Source organism: Crocuta crocuta, unplaced genomic scaffold (genome assembly GCF_008692635.1).
Source record: "Crocuta crocuta isolate KB4526 unplaced genomic scaffold, BGI_CrCroc_1.0 scaffold1819, whole genome shotgun sequence".
Taxonomy (NCBI): domain Eukaryota; kingdom Metazoa; phylum Chordata; class Mammalia; order Carnivora; family Hyaenidae; genus Crocuta; species Crocuta crocuta.
Genome location: NW_027528925.1, coordinates 23,594 through 47,730, shown reverse-complemented (window position 1 = coordinate 47,730; position 24,137 = coordinate 23,594). Strand labels below are relative to the sequence as shown.

The 24,137-nt window shown below is 36.8% G+C and overlaps 1 protein-coding gene across 2 annotated transcripts in view; it reads right to left on the bottom strand.

The window, feature by feature from the left end:
- The window catches only part of SLCO4C1 (solute carrier organic anion transporter family member 4C1), a 72,611-nt gene extending 66,601 nt beyond the window's left edge, over window positions 1-6,010 (bottom strand). For both annotated transcript variants that reach the window (XM_077757111.1, XM_077757112.1), the window contains exons 1-2: window positions 5,589-6,010; window positions 1,926-2,189 (exon numbers count right to left, since the gene is read on the bottom strand). In XM_077757111.1, the coding sequence (XP_077613237.1) occupies window positions 1,926-2,189; window positions 5,589-5,934 (610 nt within the window). In that variant the 5' untranslated portion in view covers window positions 5,935-6,010. The remainder of the gene's footprint in view (window positions 1-1,925; window positions 2,190-5,588) is intronic.
- Between the last annotated feature and the right edge of the window lie 18,127 nt (window positions 6,011-24,137).

Below are 24,137 nucleotides of genomic sequence, written 5' to 3'. Positions count from 1 at the left end.
ACATTTTAGTTTATAGAGTCAGAGATTTTATGAAAGTTCATATACTTTAAAATCAAGTAAGGGGACACCTGGGTGGCTCAGTCGGTTAAGCATCCGACTTCGGCTCAGGTCATGATCTCACGGTTCGTGGGTTCGAGCCCCACGTCGGGCTCTGTGCTGACTGCTAGCTCAGAGTCTGGAGCCTGTTTCAGAGTCTGTGTCTCCCTCTCTCTCTGACCTTCCACTGCTCACGCTGTCTCTATCTTTCTCTCAAAAATAAATAAAACATTAAAAAAAAAAAGAACAAATAGGGCATCTGATCAACTGGAAGAGTGAGGCATTTGATTCAGTACAAAATTTACCAAGTAAATGCTATACACACAATAATGTTTTTACTACCATAGAATCAGTATCATGTTTCTTTTGTGACAGACTACAATTTAGATTTTACCTTACTGTTAAGATTTTAATTATTTTTACTGAAGCCTAGTGTATACGTTGTTCCTAAAACTACCCCCAGTGATATTATGTGAAATTGGCTTTACACAATCTTTTCCATTCTTAGATAATGTGCTAGAATCTACATAAGTGATCTTTTCACTGATAACATATTCTCCTTATCTCATGTATTTCAAACTCTACCATGCCATAAAAACACCATTTTTGGTTCTACATGCTTGCATATTCTATTTTTATTTCTAAATGAACTCTGCTTACCTAGTAAGCATACTCCTAAAACCATGCTAAAAACATACACAATATGTACTTAATTGTTAAAAATATTTTCTTATTTGTTGTCATTCTATAATTGGGAATTTGGTCTTAGGAAATGTCAACACTTAATATTAATTTCCAATATTAACATTTCACAAGTGTAACAACTTTAACTTTTAAAAAAATAATGCCTATATCACAGCAGTCCACAATTATCCTTTCTTCTTACTCTAAGCCTTTTCTTCACTTACTAACTCTTGAAAGCTAATTTTATAACCCTCTTTTTCTCAGTATTTACTATTAAAAGTCCCTAGAAGGCCAATAACAATATTAAGGTCTTCGTCAGCACATCCCTCTGGCTCTATCATAATTGTTTTCCCATTATAACTGAATCTTTGGGGAGCACCTAGGTGGCTCAGTCAGTTAACCAGCCAACTTCAGCTCAGGTCATGATCTCATGGTTCAGTTCAAGCAACATGTCAGGCTCTGTACTGACTGACAGCTTGGAGCCTGCTTTGGATTCTCTGTCTCTGTCTCTCTCTGTCTCTCCCTGTCTCTTTCTACCCCTCCCTTACGTGTGCTCTTTCTTGCTCAAAAATATATATAAATAAACACATAAAAGAAAACTAATTCTTTGGGGAGTAAAAAGAGGTAGAAATAAAATCAAATTTACTTTTGAGCCTTTCAATAATGTACTTTTTCATCTAACCAGAGCAACACATTAGGTAAGTCATGAAGTTCTGTGTCTCTAAACTACAGTCATAAAAGTACAGCTAGCTTCAGCTCTTAGGAAAAGCTTCCATTTTCCTATAAATTTCTTTACCTCAGGAATCCGGAATCAACATGTCCACAACACAGAGCTGTAAGAACAGAAATAAAACCACAAAGGGGAAAACTATAGATCTTAGAACTCCTATGAGGTTACAAGTGCACAAGAAAATTGATAACTGCTTTTTGAGGAGGACTGTGTGTAATACCGGGAATGAGTATCAGATGTATAACAACTTGAATAACTACTGAAGGGAATGAATGATGCAATCTATCTCTGTAATCTTCTATTTCACACAATTCACATCAAAACAAAGCCGTAACCAGTGGAGGAGACAGCCCTTATCATACTTACCTGTACAGCTGAGTTGCAACATAGAAGTAAAGGCTGTGTTTCACAGTACTTCTTAAGTTAAAACAAAACAAAACAAAACAAAAACAAAAATAACACAACAGAAACTTACCCTCAAATGGGGACCCCAACTGGTATTTTCCACTAAAAAATTTTGGCAGTGAAAATACAAGTGCTCCCAGTCCTATCATAAAGGATGCAAATGCAAGCCACCTTGGTTTGTGTCCTCTTTCACCAAAGAATGACACAAATAAAGACAACACACAGAAGGAGATATCATAGCTTGATGATATCAGGCCCGTCAGGGAACTCTTCATTTCATAGCGCTTCTCAATAGTGGAAATGCTAATATTTACGAGGCCATTTACTACAATACCTAAAAGAGAGAAAAGAAGATTTATCTGCATGATTTTTATTAACTTTATTGTACAGGTTATGATTTTTAACAAAATGTGCTAAAGTTTGGTTGTGACTAAAGTGTGGCTGTTCATTTATTTTGATTTTTTTTAATGGACCAATTTCAAAAGTCTCAAAAGTTAGCAACTCAAAAATACTTCCTTACAAATCAGTTTCCTTTTAAATGGTATACTTGTTAATTTTCAGGTGTTAAATAAAATTGATGCTTACCAGATACAAAATGTAGCTAACTTCATTTTTCTTTATATGACAAACAAAAAGTCAGACTGGTAAATTCTTATGAAGCCAGTTTGCTACAGTGATTCTAAGAGTAGCATACTCTCATGAACTTCACTCAGAAAGTATAAAAAGTACAGGTGACTCCAGAGGTCATTAAAGTAATGCTCAGTTGCTTCCAAGGTTGTTCAATTATTAGACATATTTAATATATAACTAGAATTCCTTGACTTAGTCTTACAAAAAAGGTGAAATTGAGTTCTCAAACCTCCTTTCTTCTAACACTTCTATAGACCTTAAAGTTACCATTTAAGAGTTCCTAGAGCAAAAGTAAACACACACTGAGTCATTTCAACAATGGCATTCTAACTCATATGCAAAGGAAGCAAACAAAAAAGTACACCTACTCTGCTTATTACAAGTCTGATGGAAAAATATAAGGTAAACAAGGAAAAGCTGGAAATCCAATTTTGACTGACTTAACAAAAATGTGTTGTTCAGATATAGATTACATTTACTATTTAAACAGTAATATAAATTGAAAATAGGGACGCCTGGGTGGTTTAGTCGGCTGAGCATCCGACTTCAGCTCAGGTCATGATCTCACAGTTCGTGGGTTCGAGCCCCGCATCAGGCTCTGTGCTGACAGCTAGCTCGGAGCCTGGAGCCTGCTTCGGATTCTGTGTCTCCTTCTGTCTCTGACCCTCCCCTGCTCATGCTCTCTCTCTCTCTCTCTCTCTCTCTCTCAGAAATAAATTTAAAACACATTAAAATTTTTTTAAAAAGGAAAATAAAAAACATCTGATCAAAATACAAAGTTTTAAACTAGATAACCCCTTTTATTTAAGAGGATACCATGAACTGTTTTCGTATGTTAATTAACAAAGTATACATAAGCCATGATTTCTACAATTTCTTTAAATTTTGCTTCATCAAGGCTGTAACTGGAAATGTATTGCAATACAATTGATATTAACAAGCTTTAAAAGTCCTAACATAAAACTCATTTTACTTTTATGGCCAGTATAGTAATTCAAAAACCAATTTACAATGCTTAGAATTTCAAGGTAAAGTGTCTAGTGAAGTTAGGAATGACGTGCTTAAAAGGAATCTAAGAATATGAGAATTTCCCTATCCAAAAATCAACTCCTCTCCAACATGCCCCTCAAAAAAATCAACTTCCCAACATACTTACCATACTGTTTAAAAGTCAGTCATGAAAACTCATTGCCTTTATGGTAAAACTTCTCTGAAAAAGTAAATTTGTAAACTCTTATGGAGGCATAGCACTTTAGGCCTATGAATCCCATTCTGAATTCTATGCTACAGAAGTTCTAAGAACTCTGCTTTAGGAAAAGAAATTCCAAGAAATATTGCATACTGTATCTCTATTGTAAATTCATGAAGATAGGAAGCACATTAGGTGATTAAGCACTAAGAGAAATCCTGTTAATCTTTGAGAAATTCTGGATTAAATCAACTAACCTGGCAAGTTTTGGGGTTTTATGGTTTTAGTTTTTTTCCGCAAACACTTCTTAATATACCATGTAAATGGTCCTCCCAAGGATCATGTCTGAGAAACATGGTAATAAGTCAAACTTAATGGTAATAATTCAAATTTAAACTGAAACAAGACTTTATTGGATCATCTTCATCTAGGATTATGCTTCTTAAATTGGAGACCTCTGGGTAGATGTAGCTCTAGGCCAAAACTGACACATTTTTCTAAGAGTGCCAATAATATTTGATAATCATGTTAAACAATATTTTATAATGGATGTATGTATTCTGGAATAAATAACATATCCTGGAATATAGAAATTTCAGCATATGTTTTAAGATAAAACAAGAAAGTTTACTTGCGTCTAACTTCTTCAAACTTTGCATTCCTTTGGCACTGAAATGTGTCATCAGATATTTTGGACAACTAAGATCAAGACACTGAGAAAAGGTGAACTAATGAGAAAAGCCAAAACAAAAATAATTTTTTAGCACAAAACATCCTTTGATAGAAGAGCTGCCTTGGAATCAAGTATACTCACTTAACACCTAACATGTGCAAAGCAAGGGACATGAGTTCTTTTCAGACAGGGGAGCAGGAATAAGAATAGGAAGATTATATTTGGATTTACTCCTCGGTTAGTCTTTTAAAAAGAGCAATTTCTATCTACCCTCCCCCCTCCCCCCCAAAAAAAAGATTTTCTTGAATTGCCATTTCTTCCAATCTGCCTTGGACGACCTCTTTACAAGTACTGGAAACTAGGACTCACGTGACCAAAAAAATCTACATACAGTACTACTAAATTCTAACTAGCCTTCAGCATTTCCTTCCTCTACCTTAAGGGCCACCTCTCTTCAAAGGGTTGGTCACCTTAGCGTAACTCCCCCCCCACCTCCCCCGCTTTCATCCCCACCCATTACACAATGTTGTAGCTGACTTTACCTTCTCCAAGCCTTTCTTCCTCCACTCTACCACTCACTCCTGCAAACCCCTAAGGGTATAAACTTGGACTTTATCAGTGAACTCCCAAGAGAAATTGAAAGAGATCTTTGAACAAAACAGATAATGCAGAACTCTTATATTTAGAAAGCCTCACCCTTCAACACCGCCTTGAGCGTTACCTGTGCCTACGTACAGCTAAACTAAATAGGCTCAACAAAACAGGAATGCCTTTCTAACCTATTCAAGCAAGCTTTCCTTTGACAACTACCCTACCCTCATTTAAATATCAATCCTTCCCTTCCAGAAACAGCATAAAACAAAACAAAACAAAAGCCCCCTTTTAACAAGGAGTTTAGCAAAATACATGCTTTTGTGGTATAGAACGGATTCCCCCAAGGGCAAACCGTTCCCAAAGGAGGGTTCCAGTCCTTTCCACCCTCCCTGAAGGAATCGAATGGGCTAAACTAAGGTAAAACACAAAAGATACGGCGCTCGTAGGGCAAGTTTTCAAAAGTTGCTACAAAGGAAAAGCTAAAATGTGGACGCGCGGCTCTGCGGACGCCTGAGGGGGCGCTTCAGGACCCCGGGGCCGGAGCCGCTAGGCAAGGGGCGTCGACTACGCGGGCCCTACGCGCACCTGCCTTCTCCCCCGCGCCCTCCGCGGGGCCACAGCCCTCTCGAGCCGGCGCCGGACATTACCTTGCGTGAGGGCCAGAAGGCAATAGAACAGCAGAAAGCCCTGGGGCGTGTTGCAGCGCTGGAGACTCCGCGGTTGTAAGTTCCCACACCCGCAGGGTCCCTCCTCAAGCTCCGGCAGCGACTCCGGCCTGGACAGCTCTTGGGAGGCAGGGGGAGCCTCTGAAGGCTGGGGTGGCTCCCGTGACTTCTGGGGCTCCGGAGGTTCCTGGGGCTTCGAATTCTGTGTCTGGGATTTGGTGGCCAAGTCAGAGACTTCGACGTGAGAGGGCGATGCAAACAAACGGTGCGGGGTGTCCGGGCTGGAGGCGACGAAAGCCGGGTTCTCGATGCCTTTGCTGCCCTTCATGGTCAGGATGGGTTCTCCCAACTCCAGCGCGTCGGAGCGGCAGAAAAACCCGGTTCCCCTCTGGAACCTCCCCTGCGCTGGTGGCAGCGCCCCCGTGCGGGAAGACTTCCCGCCTCNCGCTGGCGCCGAGCCGGCCACCGTGTAACTGAACCCGGCCGCGCCTCACCTGTTGCCGCCGGGGCCAACTGGAATGCGAGGCGTGGGCGTGCGGCCCGGACGCCGCCAGGTGACCGGGCGAGGCCCCTCAGTCGGCCGCGCTGCTTCCTAGAGCCTGAGGACAGAGAACTATCCGGAGCTTGTGAGAGTCTGGTGGCCGTAAAGCTCCCCCGGGTGCTGACAGGAAAGCTGTAAACAGTTGCGTCAGGAGATCGTTCCAGAATATATCCTGCGTTTTACTTCCTTTACTAGGTTCGACTTCCAAGAATCAAGCAGCCATAAGTACAATAGTTTGGACTTTGAGCATCTTGGTGAGACTTTTACCTGTCGTCCACCCTAGAAACAGAAATCCCCATCGGCCTCCTCCCCATTAAAACCGCCATAAATGTCACAACATAACCACCTTTTTGGTTTGACTTCCCCAAAACTGAAGATACAGAAATTAGGAAGCTTTAAAAGCCTATATACGATATTCTTTTTGCTGTATATTTCATATCTGAGATCAACAATGCTAATATTCATGTAATAATTTCTACCTGGGGAATAAATTTAAAAACACACACTTTGAAGAATCGAACACCATTATGCAAGAATAGTTAAAGTACGTTCATTGTTATATTCATTCATCAAAAAATGATGGTCAGGGACAGCCTCACTGGGTTTGAGCAAAGACCTGAAGGACATAAGGGAGGGAGTCCGTTATCTTGGCAGAATGAAATGATCAGAGAACAGTAGGAGTTGTGGGCGGGTGAAGGGGTGCAGATGAGGCTGGGGAGAAGTGGTTGGGTCCAAACTTTGGAGGCCATTATGAGGTCTTTGGCTTTTATTGTGAGTGAAACAGGAAAGTTTGGAACCAAGGAGTGACATGATCATGTCATGATTGGATTTTCAAAGGATCCATTCTCTCTCCCCGTCTGAGGATACACTAATGCATCCTAAAATATTTTAAACAAAGACATTTTTAAAACTATGTCAAGATCTCAACATGTTTATCTTTCCCTAAATTAAATGTGTATTGCAATAAGGAACATAATATAAATCATATACACACATTTCTTTTTTGCTATGTAATCAGGGCTACATACACAAAACTGTGATGTTTCATAAGAATACAGGAACCTACTCCTCAAATCTAATTATTGATTATTTAAAAAACTTCAAAACAATGTGTCTAGCCTACCTTTAGCAAAGTTAATAGACTTCTCAGATATTACGAGATAACTGTACTTCCTATATTAAATTTTTCCAATACAGTAGTGATATTATTCATTTATGAGGTCCCTTTTATTAAAAGATTACTTCAAGGGGTGCCTGCATGGCTTAGTCAGTAGAGCATGCTTCACTTAATCTCAGGGTGGTAAATTCAGGCTACACGTTGGGCATAGAGCCTCCTTTAAAAAACAATTAACTAACTTTTTAAAAATTTAATTATGAAAGTCTTAAAAAAAGATAACTTCACTAAAATTAACCAAGCTCAGTCAAGTTTTAGAGAGATTTTCAAGTTTTGCTATCTTAACACCTGGGTAATTGCCTGTCCAAGAAACTACTTCTAGATTCAGTACTAATATCTCCTGAATAGCCATTATTTGGTAGGATGTGATGGTCATATCCAAGCGTAACTTTAATCCCAGAGAAGAGAATACAGTGATGTAAAGTTTGTCCCTCATCCTAAAACAAGATGTGTTTAGGGGTGCCTGGGTGGCTCATTCGGTTAAGTGTTAGACTATTGATTTCAGCTATGAGTCTGGCAAAGGGGGTCCATGCTGGGCTTGGAGCCTGCTTGAGATTCTCTCTCTCTCTCTCTGTCTCGCTCTCTGTCCTTCTGTCCCTCCTTTGCTCATGGGCTCTCTCTTTCTCTTAAAAAAAATGTTTTTATTTCTTCTAAGTATAATCACTAAGCTCATTTAACTTTTTTTTTTTGAGAGAAAGAGTGCAAACGGGAGAGAAGTAGAGAAGGAGAGAGAGAATATTTTATTTATTTATTTATTTAATTTTATTTAAATCTAAGTTAGTTAACATATAGTATAATAATGGTTTCAGGAGTAGAATTTAGTGACTCATCACTGACATATAACACCCAATGCTCATCCTAACCAGTGCCCTCCGTCATGCGTATCGCCAATTTAGCCCATCCCCCCACCCTACATAACTCCAGCAACCCTCAGTTTGTTCTCTATATTTAAGAACCCCTCATGGTTTGCCTCCCTCCCGCTCTGTTTTTATGTTATTTTTCTTTCCCTTCCTCTATGAAAGAGAGAGGGAGAGAATCTTTTTTAATTTTTTAAAATGTTTTATTTATTTCTGAGAGAGGAGAGACAGCATGAGCAGGGGAGGGTCAGAGAGAGAGGAAGACACAGAATCCAAAACAGACTCCAGGCTCTGAGCTAGCTGTCAGCACAGAGCCCAATGCAGGGCTCAAACCCATAAACTGTGAGATCATGACCTGAGCCGAAGTCAGGTGCTTAACTGACTGAGCCACCCAGGCGTCCTGAGAGGGAAAGAATCTTTAAGCAGTCTCCACATTCAGCGTGGAAGATGATGTGGCTACACAACCCTAGGATCATGACCTGAGCAAAAATCAAGACTGCAACACTCAACAAACTGAGCCACCCAGGCGTCCCACTAAGCTCTTTTAAAATGCTCTAGAGGAATGTTTTACAAACACTATTAATTTTTTTAACGTTCATTCATTTTTTGAGAGACAGAGCACAAGCAAAGGAGGGACAGAGAGAGAGGGAGACACAGAATCTAAAGCAGGCTCCAGGTTCCTAGCTGTCAGCACAGAGCCTGACTGGGGACTTGAACTCCCAAACTGTGAGATCATGACCTGAGTGTAAATCAGTTGCTTAACTGACTGAGTCACCCAGGTGCCCCTAAACACTATTAATTCTTAATGAGATAAACTAGAATTCAGAAGAAAACACACATGACACATGATAGGTACTGTTTTGTGAAAATTTTTGTTTCAATTATATCTGCTTTACTTACTGAGGTGAGGGATTGAGATTTAATAGTACATATATCTTACTGTGAACAGATATACATCCTGTTGTTTGTTCCCTGACAGTCTAGACTGGCTGAGAACATAGGGACAGAGTCAAAGTAGGAACTATTTTTTTGTTATTTTATTTGAGAGAGAGAGAAAGAGACTGAGCATGCCAGCATGCACCAGCCAGCCAGGGAAAGGGGCAAAGGGAGAGAGAGAGAATCTTAAACTGGCTCTAAACTCAGTGAGGAGCCTGACTCAGGGCTCAATCCAAAGACCCTAGGATCATCACCTAAGCTAAAACCAAGAGTCAGACATTCAACCGACTGAGCCACCCAGGTGCCCCAGAACTATCATTTTCTAAACATCTGGTAAATATTATTCCATTAATAATCTTTACTAAAGCAGTAGTTATTATTACCTACATTTTATATATTAAAGTATCTACATTCTGGAGAAGATTAGTAACTCTCCTGAAGTCATATAGCTAATAAATGGCCTGTGTTTACGACTTGAACTCAAAGTTCTCAGTCAGGTATCCTCCCTGGACTTTGCATTTTCTCTCTTTGAATTTCAACAACCTATCTCTGTCAGAATTTTTGCTAACAATTCTAAGAGATCAACAGTCATGTAATCTGATGTTGATAAGGTTTAGAAGACTAATTCTGCTCTGAACTGCAGATATTCAAATTTTGCAGATATCCAAGTTAGGCTTGATATGGAATGCCCATAGCCCTTCAAATGTAAAAAGTTTCCACAGAAACAGACTTAAAGTGATGTCTAAAGGTGTAAATGTACATATGATCACCATTTCGTCTATGAAATATGAAGTAATTTAAACAGCCAGCAAAATTTTGTTTGATGAGATGACTAAACGGTCATGGGCTAACTCTTTTGCAGCTTTAAATTAACAAATTCAAATTATACTATCAAAATCAAAGTAGCATAATCATCATGTGCTTAAATCCATACTGTGTAAAGAGAAATCTCCACTCTTGCAGTGCTAGAGAGTAGAACTTTTTAAAAGATTAGCCAAAGTGCTATTGCTTCATCTTAACTACATCTTGCTCTTACTGAAAGTGTTATCAACACCACTTTCCTGTTCCCTTACATCCTTTCTGCTGCAATGCTGGAAGGAAGGGGGTTCAGGTTTGCAAGAAAGACAACAAAACAAAGTAAAAAAAAAATTGGTAGATTTTGTCTCTTACAATTCTGTGGAAAGTTATCACTTTTAATTCTTTTGTCAATCTGGAGTAAATCTGGTGAGCATAGTCAAAATACACCATGTTAAATTTCAGAAGGTAATTAATAAGTTGCTATTCTTTTAATGAATTTCATTTAGACATAAATAAAATAAATCAAAACCTTTAAAAAAAAATCTTACATTTCTACTTTACAACTTGTGAAAGCTCTCAGAGCATGTTCTTAAAGGACAAGGATGAAGATTTTATACCCTACAAAAGAGATATGAAAACAGAGGATTGCTTAAGTGAGCATAAGAGAAAATTCACAGAATCAAAGTATCTTCTTTGTTTGAAGAGAAGATAGAAAGATCTCCACATTTCATGGGGTCCTGGGGGACTCAGTTGGTTAAGCATCCGACTTCAGCTCAGGTCATGATCTCACAGTTCATAGGTTTGAGCCCTGCATCGGGCTCTGTGTTGACAGCTCAGTCAACAGGCCTGAAGCCTGCTTGGGATTCTGTGTCTTCCTCTCTCTCTGCCCCTCCCCTGCTCACATTCTGTCTCTGACTCTCTCTCAAAAATAAATTAAAAAAAAAAAAAAAAAGATCTCCACAATAAAGCCTATCAGAGGAGATGAAAATTTGCTGGATTACAAAGAGAAAAGAATACCAAAGAGCTATAAGAAGTAAAACTTCTGAGGCAGTGGTGAAACAAAGGCAAACTTTTAAATATATATTTTAAAAATGGGTATTAAAAGTACAGCCCTTTGGAGGGACTTCCACTTCCAGACAAGATAGAATAACAGAGGCCAGATTTAACTTCTACTTGAAACACTCAAAAGAAAAAAAGGAAAACGAAAAATATGAAAAAAAAAAAAAAAAGGTTCTCAAGACACTGCATTTCAGGTAATGAAAAAAGTGATCTCTAAGAGTTGGGAAGCAAATTAAGTGAGCAATTTACTGCCTTGAGAGAGTTTTAAAGTGATGGTGTGGGAAGGGTGGGGCAGGATGTGAAATCCACAGAAAATCCAGCTGATTCTGAGTTGAGACAAAATGAAGGTCCAAGGACACAAAATGGCTAGAATGTATACAGAAGAGTACTGAAGAGGAGAAAGCTATACAAATTTAATGTTCAGAGGGTTCCCTCAAGTATTCAGCAGAGTACAGGTAGCACATTCATATGAAGAAACTATCCTAGTCCAGGGAAAGAATCATATGAAGGTATTAGAGAGACAGTGCCAATATTTAGAAAAGAAGGTAAAAGAAAGAAGATTCTAGACATTAAAAACAAAAAAGGAAAAGAAAACTGAAATAATTTAATACCCAGAACATCTACTCAAAAGAAGTCCTTCAGGGATGCCTGGGTGGCTTTCGGTTAAGCATCCATCTTTGTCTCAGGTCATGATCTCACAGTTCATAGGTTTGAGCCCCATGTCAGTCTCTGCTGACAGCTCAGAGCCTAGACCCTGCTTCAGATTCTGTGTGTGTGTCTCTCTCTGCCTCTCCCCTGCTCATACTCTCTCTCTCTTTCAAAAAAATAAACATTAAAAAAATTAAAAGAAGTCCTTGAGGCAGAAGGAAAATGATACCATGTGGAAATAATGATTTATATAAAGGAATAAAGAGCATCAGAAATGAGAGTTTAAGACTGATGGAAAAATATATGTGATTTTAAGGTTATTTCTATCCTTTAAAAGATAATTCACTGCTTAAACAAAATTTAAAAGTATTGTTTTAAGTTACACTTAATTGTAGTATTCTTCAGATAAAATGTATAAAATAGTGCAAAGTCAAGTTAAATAGAAATGGAAGTATATTATTGTAAATCTTTTATATATGAAAAAATATACATCTTATATGTGAAGTGATATCATGTCAAAGGTAGAATATTATAATACCTTATAAGTCCTAAAGCAACCTCTAAAATGTCAACAATAAAGGAGCCAAGAAAGGAAATAAAGTGGAATCTTAAAAAACATTCCATTAATCCAAAGAAGGCAAAAAAGAGGGACAACAGAAAAAAAAATGGATAAGATAAAAAGAAAACATGTAATGAGGTGATGATTTATATTGAACTATATTAATAATTACGTTAAATGGAAATAGGGTAAACATTCTAATTAAAAGGAAAAGATCAGATCTGATATAAAAAGCAAGAATCAATTAAATACTGCCTATAAGAAATACACTTAAATATCAATACTAATGGGCTTTAGATCGAAATGATATACTTACACTAATCAAAAGAAATCTAGAATGACTATATTAGTAACAGTACAAGTGGACTTCAGAGCAAAGAATATTATCTGAGATAAAGAAAGTTATTTCCTAATGATAAAGGAGTAAATTCACCAAAAGGATTTAAGAATCCTAAATTTATGCACTTAAAAACAATGTCAAAATGCATGAAACAAAACTAATAGAACTGCAAAGAAAAATATTGTTGCAAAACAACAAATATACTCAGAGATTTTAATATCTGTCTCTCAATAATTAATAGGATAGAAAATCAAAAGGGTATGGTGGACTCAAATAACACTACCAACAAATTGGACCTGAGACTCATAGAACTTTCCATCAACAACAAAAAACTACACATCTTTCAAGGTGCACATAGGACACTTAATCAAGATAGACCAGATCCTGAGCAATGGAAAAAGTCTCAGTAATGTTAAAAGAATACAAGTCATACAACGTATGATTCTCTGATCACAAGGGAATTAAATGAGAAGTCAATAACAAAGATATCTGGAAAATCTCCAAATATGTAAAAAACAACACATCTTAAATAACCCATCGGTCAAATAGAAAATCAAAAGGAAAAATAGAAAGTATGATAAACTAAGTGAAAATAAAAATGAAACATCAGAATTTGTAGAATGCTACTAAAAAGCAGTACCCAAGGGAAAACTTAGAATGTGCCTAAAAAAGAAGAAAGTTCTCAAATCAGTGACTTCATTTTCTATCTTAAGCAATTAAAGAATGAAAGGGGCTCTTGGATGGTTCAGTTAGTTAAGCCTCTGACTCTTGATTTTGGCTGAGGTCATGATCTCATGGTTTGCTGGTTCAAGCTCTGCATCAAGAACTGTGTCAGCAGTTTGGAGCCTGCTTGGGATTCTCTCTCTCTCTTTCTCTGCCCTTCCCCTGTTTGTGCTATAAATTGATAAATACATACATACATACATACATACATACATAGAAATTAAAAAGTGAAGAACAAATTAAATCCAAACTAAATAGAATAAAGGAAATAATAAAGATCAGTAAGGAAATTAATAAAATAGAAACCATAAAACTATAGAGAAAATTAATGAAATCAAAACAGAGGTCTTTGATAACAAATAAAGTTGGTAGACCTCTAAGTGAGACCAGAAGAAAAAGAGATGAAACACAAATTACCGACATCTGAAACGTGAAAGGTGGTATCACCACAGATTCTACAGACATTAAAAAGATACAGTTATGAATAAAATATATATAAATAAAATATATTTTTAAAAACTTGGGGCACCTCAGTGACTCAGTTGGCTGGTTAAGCATCCAACATCGGCTCAGGTCATAATCTCACATTTGGTAGGTTCAAGCCGCACATCAGGCTCTGTGCTGACAGCTGAGAGTCTGGAATCTGCTTCACATTCTGTGTCTGCTTCTCTCTCTGGCCCTCCCCACTCACACTTTGTCTGTCTGTCTCTCTTTCTCTCCCTCTCTCAAAAATGAATAAACATTAAAAAAGAATTTAATAACTTTATGCTGATAAATTTGGCAATATGTATAAAATGGACAAAATTCCTCTAAAACAAATTACAAAACCCCTTTCAAGAGGTAGTAGGGAACCTAAGCAACCTGTATCTATTAAAAAAAATTAAATTTGTAGTTAAAAATGTTTTCACAACCTCAGGCCCGATGACTTCAGTAGTGAATTCTACTCAGCTTTTAAGGGAGAACTAATACCAATTCTACACAAATTCTTTCAGAAAATTAAAGATAAGAGAACACATTTCAACTCATTCTATGATGACAGCATTACTCACCATTTATCTGAATTTCACCATAGCACCTATCAAAAATTATCTTGTATTCTTGTGGATAAGATAGAGAAGTGTTAGACAAATGATAGTACTGTTAGTACAATTAGTACAGCTAAAGTAGTATGATCCTTTTTGATTGAATGACTATCGCAAAACAGTGATTAAATAACAAATTAATGTCACCATAGAGTGTTTTAATAAAGCTGAGAACATTTGATAGGATAGGCTATCAAAAATCCTCTGAGCCTAAAGCAATGTGTAACAGTTTCTTTCTGGCTCATGGAAGGCTCAATGTGGGTTTTCCTCTTCAGAAGACTTTCCTAGAAAGTTTTCCTTCAGATAATGAACTCAGGGTCCACACTCCTCCCACTTCCTAGTTGTCTCAGAGTTCTTTGCCTGCAGCAAGTCAAATGGGGAGAGACTGTAGATGTTTGTACTGCATGTTTCTGGCTAACACTGAAATGGATTATATGGCACTTCTGCCTACACCCCACTGACCGGAACTCAGTCTTTGCTCTACCTAGAAGCTAAAATGCTCAGTATCTGGTTGTGCTGTATTCCCAGGAGGAAAATGAAACAGTTTGGGGAATACATAGTATTGTTTCTGCCATAAATATTATGAATATTTTATATAATATCATTAGGATCCATGAGCTAAAATGATGATCCATTATCTAACAAGATGACATAGATTTTTAAAAATTCTATGAATCAACTTAAACTGTAAAATAGGAAAGATTTAACTGAACATTAGCAAGTTAAAATATGAATCAAATGTATATGAGTTTAAGAGACATGGAATCTAAGTTTTTTTTCTCTACTTCCCCTCATTCAGACTATTCTGAAATATTTTATTCAATCCTAATTGTTACACAAAAAGAACAAATGACCAATGAGAGCAGGCCCAAGAATAATGTAACTTAGGTGGAAATAAAAATTGAAATTTCTCACATGAATATTAGTTGAAAGAACAATGAAATTTGATCCTAAAGGAAAGGTATAGGGCTAACAAAATATCTGACATAAAATATTAGAGTGGAACTATCATTTGAAACAGATCAGAATTATTCTTTATGGTTCTCGAGATTAGTACAAACACCTTGAAAGCAGAAGAAAAATGTGGGCTCAAAATAAAGGAAAATCTTGAGGTATCTTGTGGCTCAGTACACTGAGCATCTGACATCAGCTCACGTCATGATCTCACAGCTTATGGGTGAAAGCCCCACACTGGGATCTCTGCTGTTATCACAGAGCCCACCTTGGATCCTCTGTCCACAGCTCTCTCTGCCCCTTCCCTGCTCGCTGTCTCTCCCTCTCTCTCAAAAATAAACATTAAAAAAATAAAAAATAAAGGAAAATCTTAATAAATAATTAGAGCAGTGGTTCTCAATAGGCCACCCAGGATCCCCAGGGGAAATCTGAAACCTTTTCAAAAGGTCTTCAAATTCACAACTATATCCAAAATGATACAAGGGTGCTATTTGCCTTTTAGATTTTCACTTTCTCATGAGCCTATAGTGATGTTTTCCAGAGATTACTTGACATATCATATCACAAAAGGAAGACATTAGAATATCCTATTAAACCAGCATAAAATATTTGAAAAAAGGTAAAACCATTTGATTCTTCTCCTATAATTTCTGAAAATCATACCAGCTTTACTGAGATATGATTGACAAATAAAAATTATATATATTAAGGTATACAATATGATGTTTTGATATATGTATACATTATGAAATATTTATCACAGTCAACTCATTCACATATTCATTGTCTTTCACATGTTATCTTTGTGTGTATGAGGAAGACACTTGAGATCTACTCTCAGAAAATTTTTAGTATCCAATACATTATTATTAACTATAGTTCCTGTGGTGTATATTAAATCTCCAGACTTACTTATGTTACAACTGGAAGTTTGTACTCTTTAAACAACATCTCTTCCCTCCCCCTCCCACCTCCTAGGTCCTGGTAGTAACCATTCTACTTTCTGTTACGTGAATTCAACTGTTTGCTTTGTTTTGGATTCCATATACAAGTAAGGTCATGAGGTAATTGTCTTATTGTGTCTGACTTATATTTATTGAGTCTTAAAAATATTTATGCTAATATATAATGGGCTTATTAAAGCTATTCAAAATTTATTAAAATGTTTCATTTTAATTTCTAATATATTATAAACATAAATAGATATATCCCATGTAAACAAAACCTCTTTGCAATCCTTTTTAAAATTTTTTTAATGCTTTATTTATTTCTGAGAGAGAGAGAAACAGGGTGAGCAGGGGAGGGTCAGAGAGAGAGAGAGAGAGACGGAATCTGAAGCAGGCTCCAGGCTCTGAGCTAGCTGTCAGCACAGAGCCAGACACGGGGCTCGAACTCACAAACTGAGAGATCATGACCTGAGCTAAAGTTGGATGCCTAACCAACTGAGCCACCCAGGCACCCCAGCTCTTTGCAATCTTAATAAGTGCTGAGAGTGTAAATAGGTTCTGAGACAAAATATGTTTAAGACCCATTGAATTAAAGCTATACAAAATGGGATAGACTAGATTGACGCCACTGAAGCCTATTCCAAATCTGAAACACAATGATGCTAAAAATCTGTAATCACCCACTAATTTAATAAAATACTAACACGGACATTAACTTAGTTAAAATGTGTTTATCAAACATCTATTTAGTGTCAGAATCATAACTAAAATTCTGTTATTTTCCCACTAGACCACTTTTATTCCTTCCCCTGATTTTATTCCCAAAGTTTAGCAATTATGTTTACCTCCAGGTTTTGGTCAGGGAAATAAATGGACCATAGCCTATTATTACTGGAACCATTCATGAGTTCACTGGCTAAAATGTTTGTTGGTTGTAACTACCTTCCTTTCTTAGTACTCCTTGACTGAATGGATGAAAGATTTCCCAGGCTTCTATATACTGTGTATTGGGCTCTTCTTCCCTATACGTGTCTCAGGTATTCAAAATATGTGTTAGCAAAGAAAGAAAAGATTCAGTTCTGGGATGTAGGTGGAAAGTAAGAAAACAAGAATGAAGCCAGATGAGAATACTACCTACTTTAAAAGTTATTCATGAAATGGGATGAGTCATAAAACAGTAAGGTATACACAATTGTACACAAATACTTCCCCAAATAATACCTGAATATAAGGGCTATTGTCACACAAGAATAAATGTCGGGGCGCCTGGGTAGCTTAGTCGGTTAAGCGTCCGACTTTCGCTTAGGTCATGATCTCGCGGTTCGTGGGTTCGAGCCCCGCGTTGGGCTCTGTACTGACTGCCAGCTCAGAGCCTGGAGCCTGTTTCAGTCTGTGACTCCCTCTCTCTCTGACCCTCCCCTGCTCACGCTGTCTCTCTCTCTCTCTCCTAGAAATAAATAAAAATATAAAAAAAATAAAAATAAAAAAATAAATGTCACACCAGAGTTACCAAAGTGTAATAAATCAATTAAGTATGGTATCCTATAAGGATGAAGATACTGTAAACATAAATACTAATTGGTTATTATAATGTATGTGTCATAATATTCAAGTATGATTGTTGCTATCAAAGCTTTGGAATCATTTATGCATTCTTTTATAATGTCCATGGTTCAGACAAAAAGGAAAAAAACAAGAGTAAAGGCAAATATCCTAAAGGAAATTTCAAGCAGTAAAATTAAATTGCTCATGGGATACTTGGAAGGATACAAGATAGTTTTCCATAGGCCAGTAGGGGTCAACCTGTGGCTGTCCCAAATGTAAACACTACAGATAATTTTAAAAGCTCTCAAACATATTTGCAGTTATTATCTAAATATTTAAAGAGAAAGGGACCACATTATTATGATTCCTGGTTCTTATACAGTAGGTGTAGAAATGTTATTTTAATCCTAGAAAAATAAAGACCAGTATACCATTTTATATGTTTTGAAGAGAATAGATTTGATCAGAGTAATACAAAGCTGGCATTGTCATCATTTTCACCTCACATGAATGGTATATGGAACTTCCTTGTACTATTCTTACAAGTTTTCTGTCATTTTGCAATTAGATTAAAATTTGTAAAAATAAGATCTTGTTGTTACCTTTTATAAAACTCTCCAATGCTTTCCATCATACTTAGAGTAAAATAATGTTTTTCTCACAGCCTTCAAGGGCCCATATATTTTAGTCCCTGCCTACCTCCAACATTGTTTCATAGCACTTTACCCCTTGCAAAATATACTTTAGTCATAAGGTGCTCCTATTTCCTTCACATAACAAACTCTTCTCTGCTTTGTGGCCCTTGAACTTGGTATTCTCTCTGGCTAAAATATTTTCAGGATCTTGGAAACCTGATGTTTTCTCAGCATTTGATCTCAGGATAAATGTCATCTCCAAGGCTTTTTCTGTTGGATTGAGATAATCATCATAAACACACACACATAAATATTCTCTATCACCTTGTCCTGATTACTTTTCTTAAATCATTTATCACAATTCACAAAGATTTTCCTTAACCTGTTTATTATTATCCCCCTCCTAAACCAGAGGAGTTTCTTATTTTCAGTTCTATCAGAGTAAGTGTTGAAAAACATTTATTGAATGAATCAGTTTGAAAGAGAGCCACACAATAGTTACCATTGTACAATCATCATAATAGTTATCATTCACTTTGTCAGCAATGTGTTAAGTCATTTATGTGCATTATGTATCCTTACTTTACCTACTACATTTTTACCTTACCTACCACTGTATCACTATGTTACCTTTCATAGTATGATATGCAGCTTATGAAATGGCTCCCAATGAATGTTATCTCTTGATATGAACCCATCATGTCATCTCCTTCCCTTGTGTGTACTGGCTAGACTTAGTGACTTGTCTCCGACAAACAAGATATGCCAAAAGTGGCAGGAATGAAATGATAAAAAGAGGACTCTGCTGGAGTGAAACCTGATGTATATAACCTTGACCAAATTATCAAGGTCAACAATACTGGTAATACATAAGGACATCATGTAGCCATGATATCATACCCATAATATGATGCAATGGAGAGGGCAAATCACTTTTGTGTTATCCTTCCCTTAATGCAAAACTTCAGTATAATCATGAGAAAATATCAAGCAAACTCGAATTGAGGGGCATTCTACAAAATAACCACCATCTCTTCTAAAAAATGTCAAGATCATGAAACAAAAAGAAAGAATGATCACAGAACAAGGAGACTAAGGAGACATGACAACTAAATGCAATGTGACTTTCTGTGATGGGCCCTGGAACAGAAGAGCATGGATGGAAAACCTGGTGACATCTGAATAAAGTTATAGTTTAGCTTTTTTTTCTTGGTGCTTCAGTCGGTTAAGCATCTGACTCTTGATTTTGGCTTAGGATCCCAGGATTGTGGGATCAAGCCCCACATTGGGCTCCACACTGAGCATGGGGTCTGCTTAATATTCTGCTTTTCTCTCTCCTTCCACTCCTCTCCTCTTCTCATATTCTCTCTCACTCTAAAATAAAAATTAAAAATAAAAGAAACAACTTTTTAAAAAGTGATAAGGTATCACCTTTCTGCCAATACCACCATCTTCCAGTAACTCACCAAAATGTACAACACAATTGGAAAGAGGAGAGACTCCCCTTATATGTTCTACAAGCCTTTAGAAAACATGAAGTTGTTCCTTTGGCTTCATACACACAAATCTACAAACAAGGTGATATTGTAGACTTCAAGGGAATGGGCATTGGTCAAAAGGAACCCCCTGAAAATGTTATGGCAAAACTGGAAGAGTCTACAATGTAATCCAGCATTGTGTTGGCTTTGTAGTAAACCAGGTAAGGACAAGATTCTTGCCAAAAGAACTAATGTTCATATTGAGCACATGAAGCACTGAAAGAGCCAAGATAGCTTCCTGAAGCCTGAGAAGGAAAGTGATCAGAAAAATAAGGAAGCCAAACCCATAGGGATGTGAGTTAGACGCTCCAGCCTGCTCCACCCAGAGCAGCACTCTTTTTGAGAACCAGTGGAGAGGACTGAGCTGTTGGAACCCATTCCCTATGAGTTCATGGCATGATAAGTGTAAAAAGGTGATGAGATGTCACTTCTGAGACTAGGCTACAGAAGACGGTGACTTCTATTTTGCTTGCACTTATGCCGTGGCTCTTCTAGCTTACTGCTCTGGTGAAGCAAGGTCCTTTATATGAGCCCACATAGACAGGCCCACATGACAAGGAACTGAGAGTTGCCTCTGGTCAAAAGCTAGTGAGTTACTGAGGCTGTTGGTCCAACATCCCTTAAAAAACTGAATCTTACCAACAACCATATGATGGGTGGGTGATGTCACTCAACAGCTTAGTAGGGAGTCTGGGTCACAGACCTCCAAAGGGCAGCAGCAACTGGGATGTTTTATAGCTATAGGGTTTATTTAATTTATGGCTAGCAGATGCTGGGCACCGTTTTCCATGATATGCAAAGCAAGTAGACTCAAAATGAATACAAATCTGTTTATTTGGGCTCTGCTAAAAATTTGGATGTGTAAAATTTTTAGTTTGGCACCAGTGGCCTTTGGGCTAGTAGGCCCCAGACCTCTGTGAAGAAGTAAACAACCTAGGGGTCATCTTTGCTTAATTTATGTAACAGATTCTCAGTAAAGTTTGTCTATAATTGACTGAATCAAAAGGCAACAACAACAACTTACCTTTAAAACTTCTAGGCTTAGATACAATCATAACTTTTAGTTCTTTGACAGATAACTCTGAACTGTCGAATAAATAACTGTTCAGACATGAGAGGATCAAAGTTCTTTGAGAAAAATATTGGCTCCTTGCCAGGCATTACCATAGACTCTGCCTCAGGCACATTTATGAAAAGATGGGATTACCTCTAACCAAAAATAAAACACCTCTAATTTGGATAACTGCATCTTATTCTGCTACTGACCATTGTTCATAAAGAATGTACGGCTTTTTAAATAAGACACACAGTCTTCCTTTTAGTCACTAGCCAGAGGACACAATTTAGAATGGTAAAACTTCTGTGCTAAGAGTGTAGATGAAATGTAACAGTCCTAGGGCAATGTTAGCCATGAAGTCTTCTAAATTTTGTAAACTCTTTCTTTAAACCAGAACTCTAGAAATCAGAAAAACTTAATTCCTGATCTTTACTAAGCTATAATTTGGGTGTCTCTATTTGTTTTTAGGATAAACTATGTCATTTTGCAGTAATAAATTACCACTCAAATTGTGATGGCTTAAAACAATAAAAAATTTTTGCCTAGCTTCACTGTATGTTCAACAAGGACTTGAGAGTGTTTGCTATGCTATACATATATGCTCTGTGGCCCAGGTTGACTGAGGACCTACCATCTTATAGTTGTATCCTCTGAACCATACAAACAGGAAAAAAGAATCTGATCTGAAAGCCCATTTCACCTCTGCTCACCTTTCACTGGCCAGAATGAGTAACATCTGTCTTCAAGAAAGACTGGAAAATGTGAGGAGAGGGAATAGAATATTTGATGAATATAATCTCTATGACAGTGCCATTCCTGTCTTTGAGGGCTAATATGATAGGTGTATTAGTTTCCTACTGCTGCTTTAACAAATTACCACAAACAAGTGGCTTAAAACAACAAAAATTTATTATTTTACAATTATGAAGGTCAGAAATCAAATAGGGGTTGGATTATACTCAGGTATTGGCATTTCTCACCTCATAGCCTGCTTCCTTCTATCTTCAAAGCAAGAAATGGGCAGTTGATTCTTCCTCACATCACATTTTTCTGATACTGACTCTCCTGCTTCCTTCTTCCACATTTCAGGAGCCCTGTGATGCCACGATACTTGGAAAATTCGGGATAATCTACCTATTTTAAGGTCACCTAATTAGAACCTTAATTCCATTCTCAACCTTAAGTCTCCTTTGCCTCAGATCATAACATATTCACATACTCCAGAGATTAGGAGATAGATATATTTGAAGAACCATCATTTTGCCTACCACATAGAATATGAAAAATACTTGTGCAGCTTTGATGTACCTGCTATTAAAGATAATGCTTATCATGTTATGCAATGACTTTTATATAAAATTCACATTTAAAAACTTTAAGAACTAATAAGCTTCCTTTTATTAGTTCATGGGGATGAAGTAACACAATATGTTTTCTTTTTAGTCTTAGAGACAAGGAAGAAGAAAAGTGAATTCAGTAATACATTGCCATACACATTTCAGTATCAGTTTACAGACAAGTAAATCCTGTTTTCCTAGGTAATCCTTTAAAAAAAGCTCACTGATACCTCCAATGTTTTTAGAAGCAAGAAATATTAAGAATTACATTAATCAAAATAATAATGTCAGCATTGCTAAATTGAAGGAAATGTATAGAACATGAAATGCAAATTGAAAGGAAAATAAATACTGAACATTATTCTGCAGAAAAAAGAACATTTTCCTATATTTTATGTATAAACATATAGGGAACAAGGCCTAGATATTCTTGGAAGAGAGAAAATTTAGAGAAACAAAATATAATCCCTTCCCTCAAGGAGCATAACATTTATTTAGTGTGGCAAAACCATACATACTTTTAAAGGCATAACTAGCTACACCATGCAATAAGCAGAACATTGTCTTAAAGATATATACCATGAGTTATATAAGGAAGAGAAGAAGGCAAAAATGAGTAATTTCATGGGAAAAATATTCTAATAGGTCAAGAGTAAATTTTTTATAATAGATTTTATTTTTTAGAGCTGTGTCTCAGATTTACAGCAAAAATAAGAGGGGGTACAGAGATTTTCTACATAAACCGTATCCCCAGTCCAAGACATGCATAGCCTCCTCCATTATTAACATGCCTCATCAGAGTAGTACATTTGTTACAACTGATGAAATTACATTGACAATTATCATTCAAAGTCCATAATTTACTATAGGTTTACTCTTGATGTACATTTCATGGGTTTGGACAAATTGTTAATGATATCTACACACATTATAATATACAGCATAGTTTCACTGCCCTAAGAATTTTGTGCTCTATTTATACCTCCCTCTCCCTTAAACTGTGGTAACTATTCACCTTTTTACTGTTTCCATAGTATTATCTTTGCTGAAATGTCATTTAGTTGGAATCATACAATATGTATCCTTTCCAGATTGGTTTCTTTTATTTAGTAGTACGCATTTAATTTCCTCCACATCTTGACATGGCATGATAGCTCATTATTTTAGCACTTAATAATATCCCATTGTCTAGATGTACCAGTTTATCCATTATCTACTGAAGGACAGATTGTTTGCTTCCAAGGTTTAGTAACTATGAATAAATCTACTGTAAACATCCATGTGTAAATTTTTCTGTGGATATAAATTTTCACTCCTTTCAGTAAATATCAAGAGTGTGATTGCTGGTAATCTCATGGTAAGACTGTGATTACTCTTCTAAGAAACTACCAAACTGTCTTCCAATGTGGCTGTGCCATTTAGCATTCCCACCAGTCATGAATGAGAATTTTGGTTGCTCCACATTCTCACCAGGATTTGCGGTTGTCATTACTTTAAATTTTAGCCATTCTAATAGGTGTATAGCGGTATCTCATTTTAATTTGCATTTTCCTGATGACATATGATGTGGAACATCTATTCGTATGCTTATTTACCATCTGTATTTTTATTTATTTATTTATTTTTGGCGAGATTATGCTAAGGTCTTTGGCTCATTTTTTTTTTTAAATCGGGTTGTTTCCTTATTGTTGAGTTTTAAGAGTTCTTTTAGATTTTGGATATCAATTTCTTTAGCTCTTTTGCAAATATTTTCTTCCAGTCTGTGGTTCATCTTCTCATTGTCTTTTGCAGAGAAGTTTTT